Genomic DNA, 19,559 nt, shown 5'->3' on the forward strand with positions numbered 1-19,559 from the left:
AATCCTGGTGGAGTTTCTTCTCACCCGCCCACAACCACACACAAATGCGCGCGCGCGCGCGCACACACACACACACATTTTAAACATTTACTGTGTCATTTCTGTCAAACCGCAATGATGGGCGTAGGTGGGAAAATCAGCTGTATGTTCTCAAGCCACTCTCTCCGCCTGGAAGCCTGCAATGAATTGAAAATTCCAGGTCATTACTCCCTTGGTTCTCTCCCTCCACTATCATTTAGTTTGTGTGCCGAGAATGCAAACTGATTTTAATATTAGCAGGAGGGGGAAGAGCTACATAAGTGTTTGTACTTGTACTTAAAATCCAAAAGATATTATTTTCTGGATTAACTCTATTGCCTTTCTGTACCTATGAGTGCCTGCTGTGATCCTTTTCACTTTCCCAGTTTGCATAGAACCTTCAAATGTGTGGGGGTACTTTTAATATGTGGCCACAGTAATCCTTACAACACTGTTGAAGTTAAGGCTTATTTTTCCTATCTTATTGATGACAAAGCGAAGACTCAGAAACAATTTATATTGTAAAAATATTGTAACATGTTTAAAATCTGTATTTATTTGAATGTTTTACTTGAGAGGCAGAGAAAGAGAGACATAGTCAGAAAGAGAGCTTCTATCTGCTGGTTCACACCCCGAATGCCCACAACAGTCAGGGCTGGGCCAAACTAAAGCCAGGATCCCAGTACTCCATCCAGGTCTCCCATTGATTAGCAGAGACCCAAGTTATTGAGTTGTCATCTGCTGCTTCCCAGGGTGTGCATCGGCAGGAAGCCAGATCTGAAACAAAGAAGCCAGACTTGAAGCCAAACACTCAATATGGCATGCAAGAGTCCCAAGTGGTGACTGAACTGCTATGCCAAATACTGACCACCTATTACAGTATTAACACCAAGTATAAAAGCTAACATTTGGGGCCAGCGCTGTGGCTCAGTGGGTTAAGGCCCCAGCCTGCAGTGCCAGCATCCCATGTGGGCACCGGTTTGAGTCCCAGCTGCTCCCCTTCTGATCCATTTCTCTGCTGTGGCCTGGGAAGGCAGTGGAGGATGGCCCAAGTCCTTGGGCCCCTGTACCTATGTGGGGGACCTGGAGGAGGCTCCTGGATCCTGGCTTCGGATCAGCTCATCTCTGGCTGTTGCAGTCATTTGGGGAGTGAGCCAGTGGAATGGAAGACCTCTCTCCCTCTCTCACTCTACCTCTTCCTGTGACTCTGTCTTTCAAATAAATAAAATATTTCCTTTTTAAAAAAGCTAACATTTACTGTTGATTATGTGTCAGACAGTTATATGCATTTTACATTATTGTATTTATTATTTCCAACGACCTACTTAGACAGTTACTATCTATTGACCAAATTTTACAGATGAGGAAACTGACTCACAAAGAGTTTAAAGTCACTTGCTTAAGGTGAAACAAACATTTGACCTCAGAGCCCATTGCTTCTGGGATAATACGTGTACAAGCAAGCACATGATGAAACTAGAGTTCTCAATTTTCAGTGTAGCACTCTATTCCTTCCCTTTGCCCTACTACATCATGAGCAGAGTGTAGAAGATCCAGTAGACATGTAATTACTGATTGAGTAAAGAAAAACAAATACTTTAAAAAAGAATATATTCATTTATTTGAAAGGCAGAGTGGTAGAGTGACAGAGGGGAGAGAGATCTTCCATTTGCCAATTCACTCTCAAAATGACTACAACAGCTTGGGCTGGCCAAAGCCAGGAGCCCAGAACTCCATCTAGGTCTCCTGGGTGGGTGGGCAGAAACCTAAATAGTTGGGCCATCTTCTGCTCCCTTCCCAGGCGCATAAGCAGGGAGCTGGATTGGAAGTAGAGCAGTCAGAAATCGAACTGTGGCTCCACTGTGGGATGCTGGAGTTGCAAGCTGCACCACAATGCCAGCCCCAAACGAATCCTTTAGAGCTGAATCTGATTTCATTATGAATAGTACACTTTTCAGGAAGCCTTTGCCACCTAAGAAGAATGCCACATTAAGAGGCAAGGAAGAACTTGTCACAAGTATGACAAAATAAATTTAAATACTTGTGTATTAATTTAACACTGGACACTAAGAACTTATTGAAGGAAAATTATAAAACTCTAAAGGGGAGAAATAAAGTCATGAATTTATGCATTGCTGCATTCTGCTTCCTTTGGGGAGGATTAAATAAAATAATGATTACAGGTCTCCCTGCGTTACTATATAGATATAATTCACTACAATTAGAGTCACCATGGGATGCTTTGTAAAACTTGTCAAATACATAGTGACATATATCTAGAAGAACAAATGGGCAAGAATTCCAAAGGTAATGATCATACACTTATTCTAGTGACGATTATCAAAACCATATGTTAGGGGATTTTAAAAAGTCAAAGAATGGGGCTGGCATTGTGTAGCAGGTTAAACCTCTGCCTGTGATGCTGGCATCCCATATGGGTGCTGGTTCAAGTCCTGGCTGCTCTGCTTCCAATCCACTCCCTGCTAATGGCCTGGGAAAGCAGTGGAAGATGGCCCAAGTGCTTGGGCTCCTGCTACCCACATGGGAGACCTAGAAGAAGCTCCTGGCTCCCAAACTCAACCTGGCCCAGCCCTGGCTATTGCAGCTATCTGTGGGTTGGGGGGTGAACTAGTGGATGGAAGATCTCTCTTTCTGTCTCTCCCTCTCTGTGTAACTCTGCCTTTCAAATAAAGAAATAAATCTTTTTTTTAAAAAAGAAAAGTCAAATAATGAAATTAAAAAAAATGATTCTAGGAACAGACTCAAGCTACTGTAATACTATAGAACATACTGGAAGCAGCCCTGAATTGAGGAAAGCAGTCATGCCTTCTTTAATAAATGTTTGGAATTTTGATATCAATATGGAGAGTAATTAACTTAGATACATAGCACAAACTTTACTTAGATACACAGCATATACTGTTCAGAAAGTGGGTCAGTGGAATAGCATGTTTATTCCAGCTGTGGATGGAAGATAAATTTGTGTCTGTTAAATGAAGGATGTCATCAGAGGCAAGATGGATGGGTTCAAATATACACAAATTGGAAAAAATCCTTGTACAGCAAAATATTATAAAAAGTTAAGAAGCAGAATGAGGAAAATGTCTGGGATCAGTGTTGCCGATTGCAATTGGCTGTCCAAGAAATATAATGAATGGATACAGATATATAGGGTCAGCTTCCTGACCCAGCTTCATAAGTGGGCAAGGAAAATGAACATGCATTTTCCTTTACAGATATGGCAATAAATGCAGTAAAAATCATTGGAAAAAATAAAACCTCTCTAGCAATTGTAGTATAAATAAAGCAACTTCAAAGTATTGCAACCTACTCTTTAAACTACCGACAATTAGTAGAGGTGATAAATAAATGTTATAGAACTGTATCTTGGCAAGGGTGTAAGAAAACAAAATATGTTTCTGAGAGCCAAATAAATTGGCTCAATCTTCCTAGAGGACAATCTAGAATGATCTTATAAGAGTTACAAAACTATACATACTCTTTGACCTAGAATATCACCAAGAAAATAAACCACAAGGGAAAAATAATTTATTTAAAGATGTTCGTGGTAGTAATATTTATAATGATTGAAAAAGTTTACTAGTCTAATATGTCATCATGGGGGAGTAGATTACAATAACCATGAACCATGGTAGGTACACAAATATTGAGTCTTGAGTCTTGCACAGAAGTGAATTATCTGTGATAATATTTACCAAAAAAGCTAAATACTAAACCACGCATGGAATCTAGTAGCAGTCATTGATGAAGAAACTTCAGGATGGAATCTGATAAAATACAACTGGGCTTGAATGTACATGGTGTTCTTTGGGTACATATCAAAATACTGGAATTTGTAAAATAAAAAAAAATCTGAAGAGGCAGCCCATTCTAGTTTAATTTAGGCCTGGGAAGTTAGCTATCAATGACTTTGGAAATTCTCACCCCCTTTACCAATGACAGATAGTGTTACTGACCAGACATGCTTGATGTCACTGCTAGCTAAAATTGGTTCGCTCAAGTTCTCTATCAACCAGAACCTCTGCTTATCTAAATCCACAAGAACTTTGACATTACTAAGGCAGTTTTTCACCAGACCTCTGTAAATCTCCAAATCTGTCACCACCATTATGACATGACACCTCCCCACCCCGTCCCCACATCCACCAGTAAACATTTTCCTCTCCAGCTCAGAAGCATCACTTTCTTAAGAGTTTTCCATTTCTCTTCACTTCCATCAGCAGTAGTTTGCGCTGCAGCGCCGTTATTCACAAAGAAGCACATACCCTATCTACCACAGTCACTGCATATGTATGTATATCCTGAGAACAAATAGAAATTTGGGTCACTGGAGAGAGGGAGCTCAGCTTCACCCAGGACAGCCCCAGTAAAACTAGAACTTCTCTGATCTCTTCAAGGACACTTTGCATCAGCCTTCTGGGGACTGGAGACAGCTCAGGACGAGTCATGCTACCTTGCATTTGTGATTGCCAGGCTATTTGTTTCACTCTGGAAGTTTTGTAGACCCAGGGTCCTTCTCCTCTCCTTGCATGGTTCTCCTTATGTCTCGCTTCCTGGATCTTGCAAACATTTCCTTCAGTAATAACCTGGGAGTGGCTATTTCTCCTGGAGAAGTCTTATCTTTTGGCTACTAAAGGAAGGGGAAGGCGAGAGGGGCTGGCCCTATAAGCTCATGCTACTGAGATCCTGGAATGCCATGCTATTGTGGTGAGTTTAAAAATAAAATTTCCAAACAGGAAGACTTCAAAAGGGCCAAGGAAGAGAGAGTAGGAGATTTTTTTTTGAGTCCCTGAAAATATTGGTTTTCATTTTCAATCATTATTAGCCAAAAATATTTTTTATTTGACAGATAGAGTTAGACAGTGAGAGAGAGAGAGAGAGAGAGAGAGAGAGAGAGAGAGAGAGAGAAAGGTCTTCCTTCCGTTGGTTCACCCCCCAAATGTCCAGCACAGCCGGAGCTATGCTGATCTGAAGCCAGCAGCCAGGTGCTTCCTCCTGGTCTCCCATGCGGGTGCAGGGCCCAAGCACTTTAGCCATCCTCCACTGCCCTCCCGGGCCACAGCAGAGAGCTGGACTGGAAGAGGAACCACTGGGACTAGAACCTGGCACCCATATGGGATGCTGCCACCGCAGGCAGAGGATTAACCAAGTGGCACCGGCCCCAGCCAAAAATATTTTTTTTAACAAAAGAGAAAAACCTGGAGAAAAGGCAACCTGAGCCAAGAGGAAAAAGAGATGAACAACCCAGGCCTTGGCAGACAATGTGCTTTTGTTTTTGAGATGGAGTCTTCTTGCTGGTATCAACAACGCTATTTCTCATATTTACTTTTTGTGTTTGCTCTGTTTTCTGTAGCTGTGAAGTTTGCACCCTGCGTGGTTTGCAGAGCCATATGTGGCCCTGAGTAAGGGACTTCACTCTAACCATAAAGATAGTACTGTCATTTATTTGGCTCCCTTTCATGTGTCTAGCATCATTTCTAAGTCATTGTGATACAGCTAATCCTCATAGCAGGTGCATATGGTAGATACTTCATGAAAATTGAGTTTAGTTAAGTAATGTGCCCCAAATCATACAGTTCTTGAGATAGGGAGTGAGATTTTAAAATTGTACTGGAGTTCAGACCCAACTCTTTCTGACCCTGAATGCTTTCTGCTCTGCTACATTCCCTTTCTTGTGCCCTGGCTAGGGAAAAACACTAAGTAGTTCATTGGGTTATTGTCATGGTGCAGAGTTCTCACCACAGTTGCCAGTGGGGCCTCTGAAGAGAGTGCTGCATTTTGGCCAGCACTGCAGCTCAACAGGCTAATCCTCCGCCTTGCGGCGCCAGCACACCGGGTTCTAGTCCCGGTTGGGGCACCAGATTCTGTCCCGGTTTCCAGGCCAGCTCTCTGCTATGGCCCGGGAGTGCAGTGGAGGATGGCCCAAGTCCTTGGGCCCTACACCCGCATGGGAGACCAGGAGAAGCACCTGGCTCCTGCCTTCGGATCAGCGCGGTGTGCCGGCCGCAGCACGCAGGCCGTGGCAGCCATTGGAGGGTGAACCAACGGCAAAGGAAGACCTTTCTCTCTGTCTCTCTCTCTCTCACTGTCCACTCTGCCTGTCAAAAAAAAAAGAGTGCTGCATTTCATGAGCTCTAGATTGGAGAAGATGGCAAGGAAAGGGGAGGAAGACAGGAGCTAGGAATACGTAATAGAGTGTATGTGTTGGTTGTGGGTTGGGGGTGAGGGGCAGGGCAGGATGTGTGGTTTGGGACACAACTTAACTGGAGCAAATGTCTCTGCCCCAAACCACCATACTCCCATCCCTTTCACACTGAACCTTTGTTTCCTAATCACGGTCCCTAAACCACACAAGTTAGAGTCTCTTGGATCAGGGGGCTGCCATTGTGACACAGCCAATTCAGTCCTGATGCCTGTGATGCTAACATCTCATTTGAGCACCAGTTGGAGCCCTGGCTCTGCTTCTGATCCAGCTCTCTGCAAATGTGCCTGTGAAAGCAACAGAAGGTGGTCCAAGTGCTTGAACCCCTGCCACCCCTGTGGGAGACCTGGATGGAGTTCCTGACTCTTGGCTTCAGGCTTGCCCCGAACTGGCCATTGTGGCCATTTTGGGGAGTGAACCAGGGGATGGAGGATATTCACCTCTCTCTCTTTCTCTCTCTCTCTCTCTGTCTCTCTCGCTCACTTGCTCTGTCTTTCAAATACATAAATAAATCTTTAAAAATACCTCTAAGGTCAGGGTGGACATTTGGCCTACTTGTTAATATGCCAGGTGGGATTCCAACATCCCTTACTGCAATTCTTGGGTTCCAGAGAAACCCTGATTTAAGGCAACCACAAGAAATGTTATTTAGCCTAGCAGTTAAGACACCTGCACCCTACATCCAAGTACCTGCACTCAATACTCAGCTCCAGTTTCTGACTCCAGCTTCCCTTCCCTCCCCTCCCCACTGCCCCTCCCTCCCTTCCTCTCCCCTCCCCATCCCAGGCTTTGCGCACCAAACTCTGGAAAGCGTCTGGGGCAAAGTTGAAGGGCATTGGCCCAGGCTCAGGTGTGCAGTAGGAAGCTATGTACACCTAAGGAAGGTTTGCATACGGCACCAGCATTGATCAAAATAGAGAAGCTCCATGCAGCTCACTGGAAGGAGTGTGCTGCTCTTTGAACACCATAATAAACAATAGCCCAGTAATAGAGTTAGGTGGCTTGATAAGATTGAGCAAAACGAATCATTTCCATTAGCCTGCACCACCCCAAAGAAATATGCTATTTAGGTAAAAAAAAAAACAACAACAACAACAACAAAAAAAAAAAAAACCACAAAAAACAAAAACTGCACTTGCTATGCAGAAAGCCTCAAGATAAGTCCTAGTCCCCCTCCCCAAACCCCAGTCAGATTCTCAAGCAGTTGGGCAACTGCTGACCATCTGACCTGCCACTCATTGTCCTTGCCTGTCAGCCTGGGCCTCAGCATTAGAGTTCAAGGGTTATAGCTTTTCTCCTCCACCATCATCACACAAATCTGCACTGATTCCACACTGTGGTCATACCTACTGAGCACCACCATGTGCCAAAGCACTGTGTTGGACATTCATGAAACAGTAGTAAATAGGACATGGCCTTCTCTCTCAACATGGTTGCGTGGAAGGCACCGATGACTAAGCAGTACTGTGCTCAGAAAATGAATATGGGTGCTGTTAGGGCACAGTCTGGGAACCTACTCCATACTTGCTGGAAGCAGGGAAAGCTACCTCAAGGAAATGATGTCAAAGTGGAAATCTGAAGTGTAAGTCAGAGATGGGGAGACAGTGAGTCATAGGATACAGAGCATGTAAAGGCAAGAAATGACAGGTGCAGGGATGGCAGCATCTTTAAGAGCTGTATACATCATAATAAAGGTCTGTGCTTTATGGATAATGTAGGCTTTAAGCAGGGAAGTGTATGAGTATACCATAATTGGTCTTAGGCTTTATTTTTTGGTATATAAATTTTTTGGTAATTTTTAATTAAAAAGTTATAAATTCCTTTACCGTGCACATACACACAGTATAAGGCAGCCTCACCTCAAAGCGTCAGTACAACTCTTCAGAGGACGTTATCAGTAGTTTCTTGTATATCCTCAGGAGTGTGCAGGTCTACACACTGTAGTTTCCAAAAGCATAAGTATATAGTACACACATTTTCTGTTCTACATCTTTTTAATTGTAATGATTGTTCCGTATTACTTACAGATTTACTGCATAACTTTTAACAGCTATGTAGAATTCCATATCTAGATATTCTCTAGTTTTATTTAATTAATCCCTATCGAAAGACATTCAATTTATTTGTAGTCTTTTGTGATTACACACAAAGCCACGGTGGACATCCTTCTGGACTTCTCTCGGTGCTTACATTGGAATATGTCTGTGGGCTAAGTCCCTAGAAGTTGAACTGCTAGGTCAAAGCTACGCACATGTGACCTTCTTTTCTTTCCAATTTGTCCTCTGAAGGACATCATTTTTCATTCCCACCAACTACATATGAGATCACCTGTTTTTACACATCCGCATCAATTCCTTTTTTAAATTCAGAAGAATTCTCATTATTGTTTGCATTTGCATTCATTTAATTTTAGGTGCAGTGGAATATCTTTAGATATGTTGATAATGTTTGTTTTTCTGTGAACTATACTCCTTTTTTCCTATTGAGTTGCTTGTCCCTTTTATTGATTGGTAAGTGTGTTTCACATATTAAGGCTATTGATGTATGTTGTTAATATTTTTCCCAGTGTATCCTCACCTTTTGATTTTAGTTATGGTATTTTTTCTGTATCTAAATAATTCACTTCTAGGCAGTCACATTTATCAGCTTTTCCTTATTGCTTCCATATTTGGTATCTTGCTTAGAAAGATCTTGCCCAGATTATTTTTAATGTTTTCCCATATTTTAGTACCTTTATATTGTTATTTTTTTCTTTTTAAAAATATGTATTTATTTTTGAAAGGCAGATATATTATATATATTATATATAGTATATATAAGAGCTGTATACATCATAATAAATATAATATATATAAGAGAGATATTATATATGTATAAGAGATCATATATATATATATACATATATATATATATATATATAAGAGAGAGAGAGAGATCTTCCATCTCCTGGTTCACTGGTTCACTCCCCTAAATGGCCACAATGGCCAGGACTGGGCCAGAATGAAGCCAGGAGCCAGGAACTCCATCCAGGTCTTCCACATGAGTGGCAGGGGCCCAGGTACTTGGGCCATCTTCTGATGTTTTCCCAGGCACATTAGCAGGGAGCTAGTTCAGAAGTGGAGCAACTGGGACTCGAACCGATATCCAAATGGGATGCGGGCACTGCAGGTGGAGGCTTAACCTTCTACACCACAGCACTGGTCCCTATTGTCAGCCTTATTTTTCTTTATTTCATTGTAAAGAGTGATGTAAGGGTTCAGCCTTATTTTTCTTCCAATAGCTATCCAGTTGTATCAAACCTAGGTATTGAATAATCTGTCTTTCCACTATTTCAAATGCTTCCTTTATCACAAACTAACTTGCCCTATGCATCTGGATTTACATCAGTGTTCTGAAGTTCTCTGTTTTGTTTCATGCATCCATCTATTTATGAGACCACATCTCTTACTGTGACTTTAAAACATTTTAATCATTGGTAGGGATAGTCCTCTCTCATCACTGTACTTTTTTCCCTACTGTTCCTGGAAATTCTCAGAACTTTATTTTCCCCATATGAAATTTAGAATAATGTTCTAAAATACAGTCCGTTGACAGTTTTTATTGGCTTTGCACTAACTTTATAGATTAATTTAGGAAAACTTGACAGCTTTACAATATAGAGTCATTCTTGCTAGTAAAGTGTATATCTTTTCATTTATCTACATCTTGCTTCATGTTCCTCAATAGAGTTTTAAAGTTCTCTGCATGTAGGTCCTGCATATTTCTTGCAAGTTTTATCCCTTGGTATTTTATCTTTTTCATTGTTGATGTAAATGTGGTCTTTCCCTCCATTAGCCTTTTCTGATTGTTGCTTGCAGGAAAGTTGTTGATTTATATATATTAATTTTATACCCTGACACCTTACTGAATTTTCTTATTGTTAGTATTAGTTTTTAAATTGTTTCTCATGAATTTTTCAGATAAATAATCATATCACCTATTCATAATCAGAACATATCCCCCTCTTACAACGTAAATGTCTTTATCCTGTCGGGTTGTATTTCCAAGTATTTTCAGAACAATTTCAAATATTCGTGGGGAAAGTGGGTGCCTCTGCCTTGTTCCCAATGTTAAGAGGGAATGCCTCTACTGTTTCACCATTAAGCATACATAATGTTGGTCTTTGGCTTTTTTTTTTTTTTCTGTAAGGGAAAGGGTTTACTGGGGAACACCCTAGAGACCGGAGTGAAGGGGCGGTGAAGGAAAAAGAGAGAAAGTATAAGAGAGAGAAACAGAGAGGAGAGGAGCTAGCAAGGAGTGAAGAGAGATGAGAGGAGCCGAGAGAGAGAGCCAAGAGACCAGAGGAGGAGGCTAGAGAGAGGAACCGAGAGAGCGCAGGAGAGAAGGGTCAAGAGAGAAGAGCCAAGAGAGCACGTGTTCAGGAACAGGCCCTTTTTTTACTTTATTTTATTTTTATTTTTATTTTTGACAGGCAGAGTGGATAGTGAGAGAGACAGAGAGAAAGGTCCTCCTTTGCCATTGAGGAACAAGTCCTTTTTAAACTTTGCCCGAGGGCGGGCAGGGAAGCAGGAGCAGTGAATTCCATTAGGATGGGGGTGGAGCCTGGCTCAGGTAGCTGGCCATGTGGCCACCTGGCTAAAACTGCGCCAGTCTCCTAACATTCCTCCCTTTTGTTTTTTATAAAGCAGGATTTGTATGGGGTTACATTAGTCCCAAAAGTCCAGGAGGGGTAGAGGGACGATGATCTGTCTTTAGAGCTACTTCCTGCCGACATGGGGCGATGAGGTATTCTTCACTGGCATGGGGCGATATCTCAGGCTGCTGTCTCCTGGGTGGGGAGCCGAGTAAATCCTTGTAGCAGCATTTGGTTGACCACTTGGTTGTTGAAGGCCTTCGTTTGTTCCATTATAACCTGCTGTAAACACTGTAGTATAAAAATAGGGTGAGAATAGCAACCAATGATCCTAAGAGTAGCACTAACCAGGTAATGAGAGGATTTTATAGAGGAGAGGAAATGGGGGGAGTCTCTGGACCCTTGTGGGGACAGTTTGATGGATGTGGCTTAAAGCTGATTCCAGCTAAGACTGGGAGAAAAGCCACTCATCTTTTGTGGGTAGAGGGGTTTGTCTGTAGAGAAATTTTGAACAATTATACAGCATTAAGTGGGGGAGAGGACCATCAGTACACACAGGTGCTGGTAGAGTAGAGATTATGGTTACAAAGGAATAAGGCTCAAGTGGGATAGATATAAAGGACAGAGTTGTTATTAGAGAACCTAAGAAAGGTGCTATCTAAGCTACAATTAAGTTTTCTGATTGAGAGGCAAATAGAACCTGACAGAAGGGACTTGAAAATAATTTGGTGGGCTTTAGGCCTTGTAAATTATGAGGCCCAGACTCATCTATCTCTTCATATAGCCTACATCCCAAGGGAGGTGTGAACCTCCTTGGGGAAGGCACCCTGCTGACTTCCATTACCTACCTGGCCTGGGAGGAGAGCTGGCCAGGTAAAGGCAAGTGGCAACTCCAACAGGAAATTTACAGTTCTGCCTGCAGTGTTACTGACCCTACTTGGCTGTCCCCTCAGCTGTAGTGGTCACCTTGGAAGCTGGGCTGAGTGAAGGGCTTTTCAGCTTAGAGCCAATAAGATCTGTGGCTCTGACCTGGGCAGCCTTCGACTCCAGGGCAGGTCCATTTCCAGTGATCCAACTCTTGGCAGAGCTGCCAGGGCTCTTCACCAGCTGACTTCTGCTGAAGCCCAGGCTTACCACTTTGAAAGCCACTGCAGTGGACTGGCCTGTTGGGTCTCCTTGAGGGCAGATCACTGTACAGATCAGCCTTTAATAGGCCTGCCACCCATTGCTTCTGATGCCTAGCTTTCTTTTCCTCCAGGGTTTTGTTAAAGCAGACCAGAGGATGCAAAAAGGTATGATGAGGCTGGCGCCGTGGCTTAACAGGCTAATCCTCTGCCTTGCGGCACCGGCACACTGGGTTCTAGTCCCGGTTGGGGCGCCGATTCTATCCTGGTTGCCCCTCTTCCAGGCCAGCTCTCTGCTATGGCCCGGGAGGGCAGTGGAGGATGGCCCAAGTGCTTGGGCCCTGCACCCGCATGGGAGACCAGGAGAAGCACCTGGCTCCTGGCTTCGGATCAGCAAGATGTGCCGGCTGCAGCAGCCATTGGAGGGTGAACCAAAGGCAAAATGAAAGACCTTTCTCTCTCTTTCTCTCTCTCTCTCTCACTATCCACTCTCCCTGTCAAAAAAAAAAAGTATGATGATAATGGTGATGTTACAGAAATAGCCATCATTTTCTTTATTTATTTGACAGATAGAGTTAGTGTGAGAGAGATATAGAGAGAAAGGTCTTCCTTCCATTGGTTCACTCCCCAACTGGAGTAGCTGGAGCTACGCTGATCCGAAGCCAGGAACCAGGTGCCTCTTCCTGGTCTCCCAGGATGCAGGCGCCAAGCACTTGGGCCATCCTCCACTGCGCTCCCGGGCCACAGCAGAGAGCTGGACTGGAAGAGGAGCAACCGGGACTAGAACCTGGCACCCATATGGGATGCCGGTGCTGCAGGCAGAGGATTAACCAGGTGAGCCACAGCGCTGGCCCCAGAAATAGCCATCTTTTCCTAATAGTTTTTTGTTAATCTGGAAAGGACTTGTTATCAAATATATTATAGCAGACGACCATGGAATTTGACCCTTTGATTTATTAATGTTGTTAACAATACCAATAGATTTTCTTTCTTTTTTTAAAAGATTCATTGTATTTATTTGAAAATCAGTAATGGAGGGAGGGAGAGATTGATCAATCTTATATCTGCTGATTCATTCTCCAAATGGCTGCAATGGCCAGGGCTGAGCCAATCTGAAGCCAGGAGCCAGGAGCTTCTTCCGGGTCTCCCACATGGTGGAGGGGCCCAAGCACTTGGGGGTCATTGTCCGTTGCTTTCCCAGGCACATTAGCAGGGAGCTGGATCAGAAGTGGGGCAGCTGGGACTCTAACCAGCATGCTTATGGGATGCCAGCATCACATGCAGCAGCTTTCCTTGCTATGTCATGGTGACAGCACCCAGAAGTCTTTATACCCTCCATATTCTCTAGACTCCAGAATCTAGAAAATGGAAATAACATTGGTGTTATCTCATCCTTGAATATAGGTAAAATTAAAACAAGACATGGGATTGTACTTTCCTTTGGTCAATTTTTTCAATATTTTCTATAAATGGTACATTTAGATAGTCTTATTCTTCTACAATCAGTTTTGACCATTTTTACTTTCTTTTTTTAATATTTATTTATTTATTTGAAAGTCAGAGTTACACAGGAGAGAAGGAGAGACAGAGAGATCTTCCCATCCGCTGGTTCACTCCCCAGGTGGCTGCAAAGGATGGGCCTGGTCCAGTTGGAAGCCAGGAGCCCGGAACTCCATCTGGGTCTCCCACATGGGTGGCAGGAGCCCAAGTACTTGGGCCATCTTCCACTGCTTTCCCATGTGCATTAACAGGGAGCTGGTTCAGAAGTGGAGCAGCCGGGACTTGAACCAGCGCCCCTATGGGATACCAGTGTTGCAGGTGGCCGCTCAACTCCCCACACCACAATACCAACTCGTTTCTAGCTTTTTTATATTTGCATTTTTCTATAGTTTTTGTGGTATGAGATTTTTAAAAGATTTACATATTTATTTATTTGAAAGAGTTACAGAGAGGCAGAGGCAAAGGCAGAAAGAGATAGAGGTCTTCCATCTACTGGTTCACTCACCAAATGGCCGCAATGGTTGGAGCTGGGCCGATCTGAAGGCAGGAGCCAGCAGCTTCTTCCGGGTCTCCCACTGCTTTCCCAGGCCATAGCAGAGAGCTGGATGGGAAGTGGAACATCTGGGACTTGAACCAGCGTCCACATGGGATGCCAGCACTGCAGACAGTGGCTTTAGCCGCTATGGCACAGTGCTAGCCCCCTGCCTTATGAATTTTAATGCTTTTGTTTGATGCCTAAAGATTCACGGTAGTTAAATCTTCATCATACATACCATTCTTTGCTTTGTTTATTGATTTGGCCTTGAATTCATTTTTTTTTTTTACATTTGGCGTTAATTCATTTATTAAACGAATATTTATTGAACACCTGCTGTGTGCTAAAGTACTAGAGACCAGATGAATGAGACAAACAAGATCCCTGTCCTCATGGAGCTTTCATATTATGTTAATGAGTAGATCCCGAAAGAAATAAGTAAAACTGTGTATGTGCTATAATATCACGTGACAATGAATGCCTAGTCTTTATTTTAGGTTAGGTGATCAGGAAAGTCCTTTCTGTCTGAAACACATTTTTAATCCTTTTATTTCCACTCACCACCTTTTTCTGTTTTTTGTTTTTTTTTTTCCCCGTGAGGATTTGGCAGGAGGAACAGTTGGCACACAAGGGATCATTATAATCTCAAGGACCTTTCTCTGGGCTAAGGCCTAAGTGAGGAGAGAATGGGGCTGTCTGGATATGAATCTCTTATCCATGTGAGGGATGAGCTCCCCAGCATGGGGGCTGGAGATGAGGGGGATGAAGGACATTTGGCTTTTCATTCTATCTGAGCTTGGCTGCCATTGTGTGTATTATTATTTTTAAAGAAATAGTCTGTCTTCATCATGACTATTGAATGGCTAGGCTGTGTGATGATTTGATTGAACCCTTGGAACTCCTGTCACCAGGCAGGATTTAACATGAGGTTGATTGCTCACAGGCTGCAGCAGGAAAACAGCTCTTGTGGCTTACAGGCTTAACTCTTTATATTCTGAATCTGATGAACTATTTTTAACTTTGGTCACTCTACCATACAGAAGTTTGACTTTGTAGATGTAGTCAAATAAACCTGGACTTCTTTCTTTGGAGATTTTCTCCTGTTGCTTATAAATTGAGAATCTTATTTCACCTCACAAGTGGGAGTCTTTTAAGCTTCCTGATAGATTTTAAAATTGTAAGTGTATTAAATACACACATATAATATACACACATTTACAAATATAACATAGATATCAAAATTATGCACACAAACACGTGTACCTGTGGTATGTATTATGTGATGCAGTTCTAAATAGCATTGCTCTCAGTGATCTTAAAAAGATTTATTAAATAATATTTCTTTATATCCTAGTTTTTGGAAAATGTTGTATATATTCTGTTTTTATAGATAGTTTGGTTTCTGGACTTTCCAGTCTGTGCTGCTACACCCTGTTTTAATTAAAATTATTTTATAATATACTTAATCCCTTATTATCCCCTCACTTATTCTGTAGCAGAATACTCTTTAATATTATAGTCTGCTTTGTTTGCGACTTGACTTTCAAATTATTATATAGCTACAGCATTCCTGTTGAGAATTCTGGTTGGAATTACATTAGAAAGATACACTAGAAATCCAAAATAGCAGCTATTTGTGACCTGGTGATTTTTGTTACAAATACAAGAACATAGAAATGATACACAACTAACTCGTGATACAACTTGCATGTACACAAGCAGTAGATGAATGGAAGTAGGGAGCAATACAATGGGTTTATGTCTTATTTCTCAAGAATTCATGAAGCACAAATAGCAAAGTATTACAATGTGCTAATTTTGGGTGGCAGGGGGAACATGAGTGCTTATTGTGACAATCTGTACATTTCTAAACATTTGAAATTTTTCATGATTTAAAAAAACACACACACACACGCAATAGATGAAGTAGGATGGGCAGGCATATAAGTCCAAAAACACAGCACATCCCATGTTAGGGCTATAAAAAGACTGGAGTGGTGGATATCTGTCCAGAATTTGCAGCTAGACTATTCAAGTTCAAATCCTAGCTCTACTACATACTAGCTTCGTGACTCTAGGCAAGTTATTTAATCTGTGCATGCCTCAATTTCCCCTAGAAAATCAGGACAATAATAATAGGTACCTCCTAGGGTTATTGTGAGGATCAAGTAAGTTACAACATGGAAATCACTTAAAACAAGGCCTGCTATTTAGCATATGCACTGAAATGTCAGCTATCATTGTATCATTATTATACGTACTACATAAATTACATTGTTTGGGTGGCCATGTTAAATTTGACATAAATGATGACATCCCAAATACGTGACCTTCTGCAACTTGCTTGTTTGACCCAACACTTGTATGCACTTTTGCAGGGAAATGGCTCATTCCAAGGCTAGCTTTCCATGGGCAACCCCCTTCCATCCATGCCTTGAGAACCCAGCACTGGATTTATCAACCTACCGAGCGGTTTCTTCTCTTGACCTCCTTGGAGACTTCAAACGCGCCTCAAACAAAACGGAGGAACCTTCCGTTTCTGAGGAGAGCACCCTTGCCTCCATGCCTCGCCCACTGCGCAGCCGTGCTTTCTCTGAGAGTCACATCAGCTTGGAGCCGCAGAGCACCCGGGCCTGGGGGCATCATCGGAGGGAGATCTTTACCAAAGGTGATGAGTCCCAACCAGATCCTCTTGGAACCAGGAAAAAGCCCTTTCCTCCTCCTCGTCCTCCACCTCCCAACTGGGAGAAGTACAGACTATTCCGGGCAGCCCAGCAGCAGCAGCAGCAGCAGCAGCCACAGCAGCAGCAAGAGCAGCAGCAGCAACAGCAAGAGCAAGAGCCGCAGAAGGATGAGGAAGAAGAAGGCGAGGAGGAAGAGGAAGAGGAGGAGGAGGGAGAGGAGGAAGAGGAACTGCCGCCCCAATATTTCAGTTCAGAAACCACTAGTTCCTGTGCCCCCAATCCTCAGCAGGTCCTAGAACAGCCACAACCCCCGAGCCTTGGCCACCTGGAGGCCCCGAGGCAGGGTTCACAAAGCCTTCCAGCAGAGCAAGAGTCCTTTGCTCTCCATTCCAGCAATTTCTTGCCTCCAGGAAGGGGTCCCTTGAGCTCTCAACCTGACCAGGCTCAGCCCCCTTGCTACTATGGCATCGGTGGGCTTTGGAGGACATCAGAACAAGAGGCCACTGATTCCCCCAAGTAAGTGCTTATGAAAGATACTGGGTCCCCACAAAGGCAGGCAGTGTGACTTTGAATTCTGCTGCCACCGTTTACTCGCTGGGTGACACAGGGCTGGCCAATTAATCTGCTCCCAGCCTTAGTTTTCTTACATGAAAAATGGGCACAATGATACTTGCTCCATGGGGTTGTTGTAAATATTTAGATGAGCTACATAAAGGACATAGCTCCATACTTAGCACATAGTAGATACTCAGGAAATGGGAGTTATTGATGTTCTTATCCCTAAACATCATTATTAAAATACTGTATGATTTCTGTTTATCTTTAAGGAATGCATCAGAGCCTCAGCCCCTGCTTCCAAGGGCATTAAACCCTCATTGCCTGTACTAGGGCCTTTCCTGGAAACCAGACTCAAGCGCTGTTCTGCCCTTTCTTCTGCTTTCCCTCCAGAACAAGAGGCCAGCTCCCCAGCTGACTCGCCTCCACTATAGGCAGAGTAGGCTGGGTTTCTCAGCTTTTCTCCTCAACCCTATTATTAACTGCAGTCCTGGGTCTGCTGCCATAGCACCCTAAACACGCCTGATCTCGTCTGAACTGTAGTGCTGGGACTGGGTGCTTTAGGCCTGGTGATTCTTCCCAATAGCTAAGAATATTTTTTTCTCTCTCTTCTCTTTATTTTCTCCTTATTCTCCTTATTTCTCCCTCTCTTTATTTCCCTGGCCCATGGCCTTTACTTCGTAAGCAATAGGAAAAAGTCCATGGGGCCAGCTGCCTGGACACAGAGGCCAAAGCAGGAGTGTGGTTGTCTGTTCACTCCACGGTGCTAATTCTCATCTGTGTGCCCCACAGGGACTGGTTGTCCTTTTTGTCCCAAAGCCAAAGCGCCAGGATCATCATTTCTTGGTGCTGTGACTCTCAGAGCTGCCTGCCTTGCAGTGGAGAGAGCACAGCCCTCGTCTCTGCTGCAGGTGGGGTGGGGGGTGGGTGGGAAGACTGGTGTCTTTTCAGTGCTTTCTTTAAATCTCTTTATAGCCAGATCTTGACTGAGACTTGTTGCTAGCAGAAGTACCTTGTCCTTGTGGCTTTTGTTGACACATAAATCTATGACATGGCCATCTGGAGTAGTTGAACCGATCCCCAGCCTGAGGTGCTACATCCAACAGCATTTACAGGGTCAGGCTCCCAGGCATCTTGAAGCTCTTATCAGATTCTTCTCAAGCTGTCCACCCAGCTGGGGAACATTCTTACTGTAATTGAAAACCATTTGGGGAATGTGATGGTGATCGTTTCCAATCACAGCAGGGAGAAGGGAAAGGTGGCCTAATTAATACTTAGGAGGCTGTTAATGAGTATTTCAGAAGAATGAAGAGATGAAAGAATAAACATGTATTAAGCACTTAGTACGTGCCACACACTGTAGCATCTTCTCTCCATTATTTCATTTAATTCTCCTAACAGCCCAGTTGGCCATTATTATCCCAACTTGACAGATGAGGAAACTAAAGCTTAGCAAAATAAGGGATGATCTAATTCATAATTATGCAGCAGAGGTTCAATACCATATCTGTTTTACTCCAAAACCCAGGCTTCTTTGGCTTTCCACAGCAGCCAATCTCAGGGAGAACTTGTTCTTCCAGTAGGCCAGGCCTTCAGGGGACCCTGTTCTCTCCCATCGGGTATTGTGTGTCAGATATAGCAATCACAGGCCCTGGCTCTACGTCCTTTATGTACCTTTCATCAGGGAAAAGGAAATTGCCATTATTAGAGAGCTTATAACTTTTGCTCTAGAGATTTTTGGTTTTTAATAACTAAGGTTACCAGGGAAAACAACGCTGTTTGTTTGCAAACAGCCCAGGCTTGTAGCCGCAAGAATCCATTGGAGATGCTTGTTTGAGTGATAGCGACTTCAGGAACAGCATTCTTCCCAACCAAGCTAATATATATATTTTTTAATTGCTTACTACGTGCCAAGCATTGCGCTAAACCTTTTCATGTCCACATAGTCCCTGACTTACAACGATTTGACTTCCACTTTTTCAGCTTTATGATGGTGCCAGAGCGATAGGCACTCGGTAGCAACCGTACTTCAGATTATCAGTTTGCACCACGTCTAAGCTAGCCTATGCAGTTTAATCCTTTTTCATGATGATGGGCAACGGCAAAGGAAAATGCTCATGCTCTACAGTGTGCTGTGCTGCTCCACCGTGATTTACAGTAGCTTAGGGGGATTCGATGCTATTTCCACTTACGATGTTTTCTACTTGCAATGGATTTATCGTAAGTCAAGGAACATCTGTACATCTGCATTGATTGGTTTAATCCTCACAACAAAGTTGTGAGGTAG

The 19,559-nt window shown here is 43.2% G+C and overlaps 1 protein-coding gene across 3 annotated transcripts in view; it reads left to right on the top strand.

Moving 5' to 3' along the window:
• The window catches only part of SHROOM4 (shroom family member 4), a 272,257-nt gene that overhangs the window by 235,168 nt on the left and 17,530 nt on the right, over positions 1-19,559 (top strand). For all 3 annotated transcript variants that reach the window (XM_062183199.1, XM_062183200.1, XM_062183201.1), the window contains one exon: positions 16,412-17,233. In XM_062183199.1, coding sequence (XP_062039183.1) covers positions 16,412-17,233 — 822 coding nt within the window. The remainder of the gene's footprint in view (positions 1-16,411; positions 17,234-19,559) is intronic.

The sequence above is a fragment of the Lepus europaeus genome, chromosome X (assembly GCF_033115175.1).
Source record: "Lepus europaeus isolate LE1 chromosome X, mLepTim1.pri, whole genome shotgun sequence".
NCBI classification, from domain to species: domain Eukaryota; kingdom Metazoa; phylum Chordata; class Mammalia; order Lagomorpha; family Leporidae; genus Lepus; species Lepus europaeus.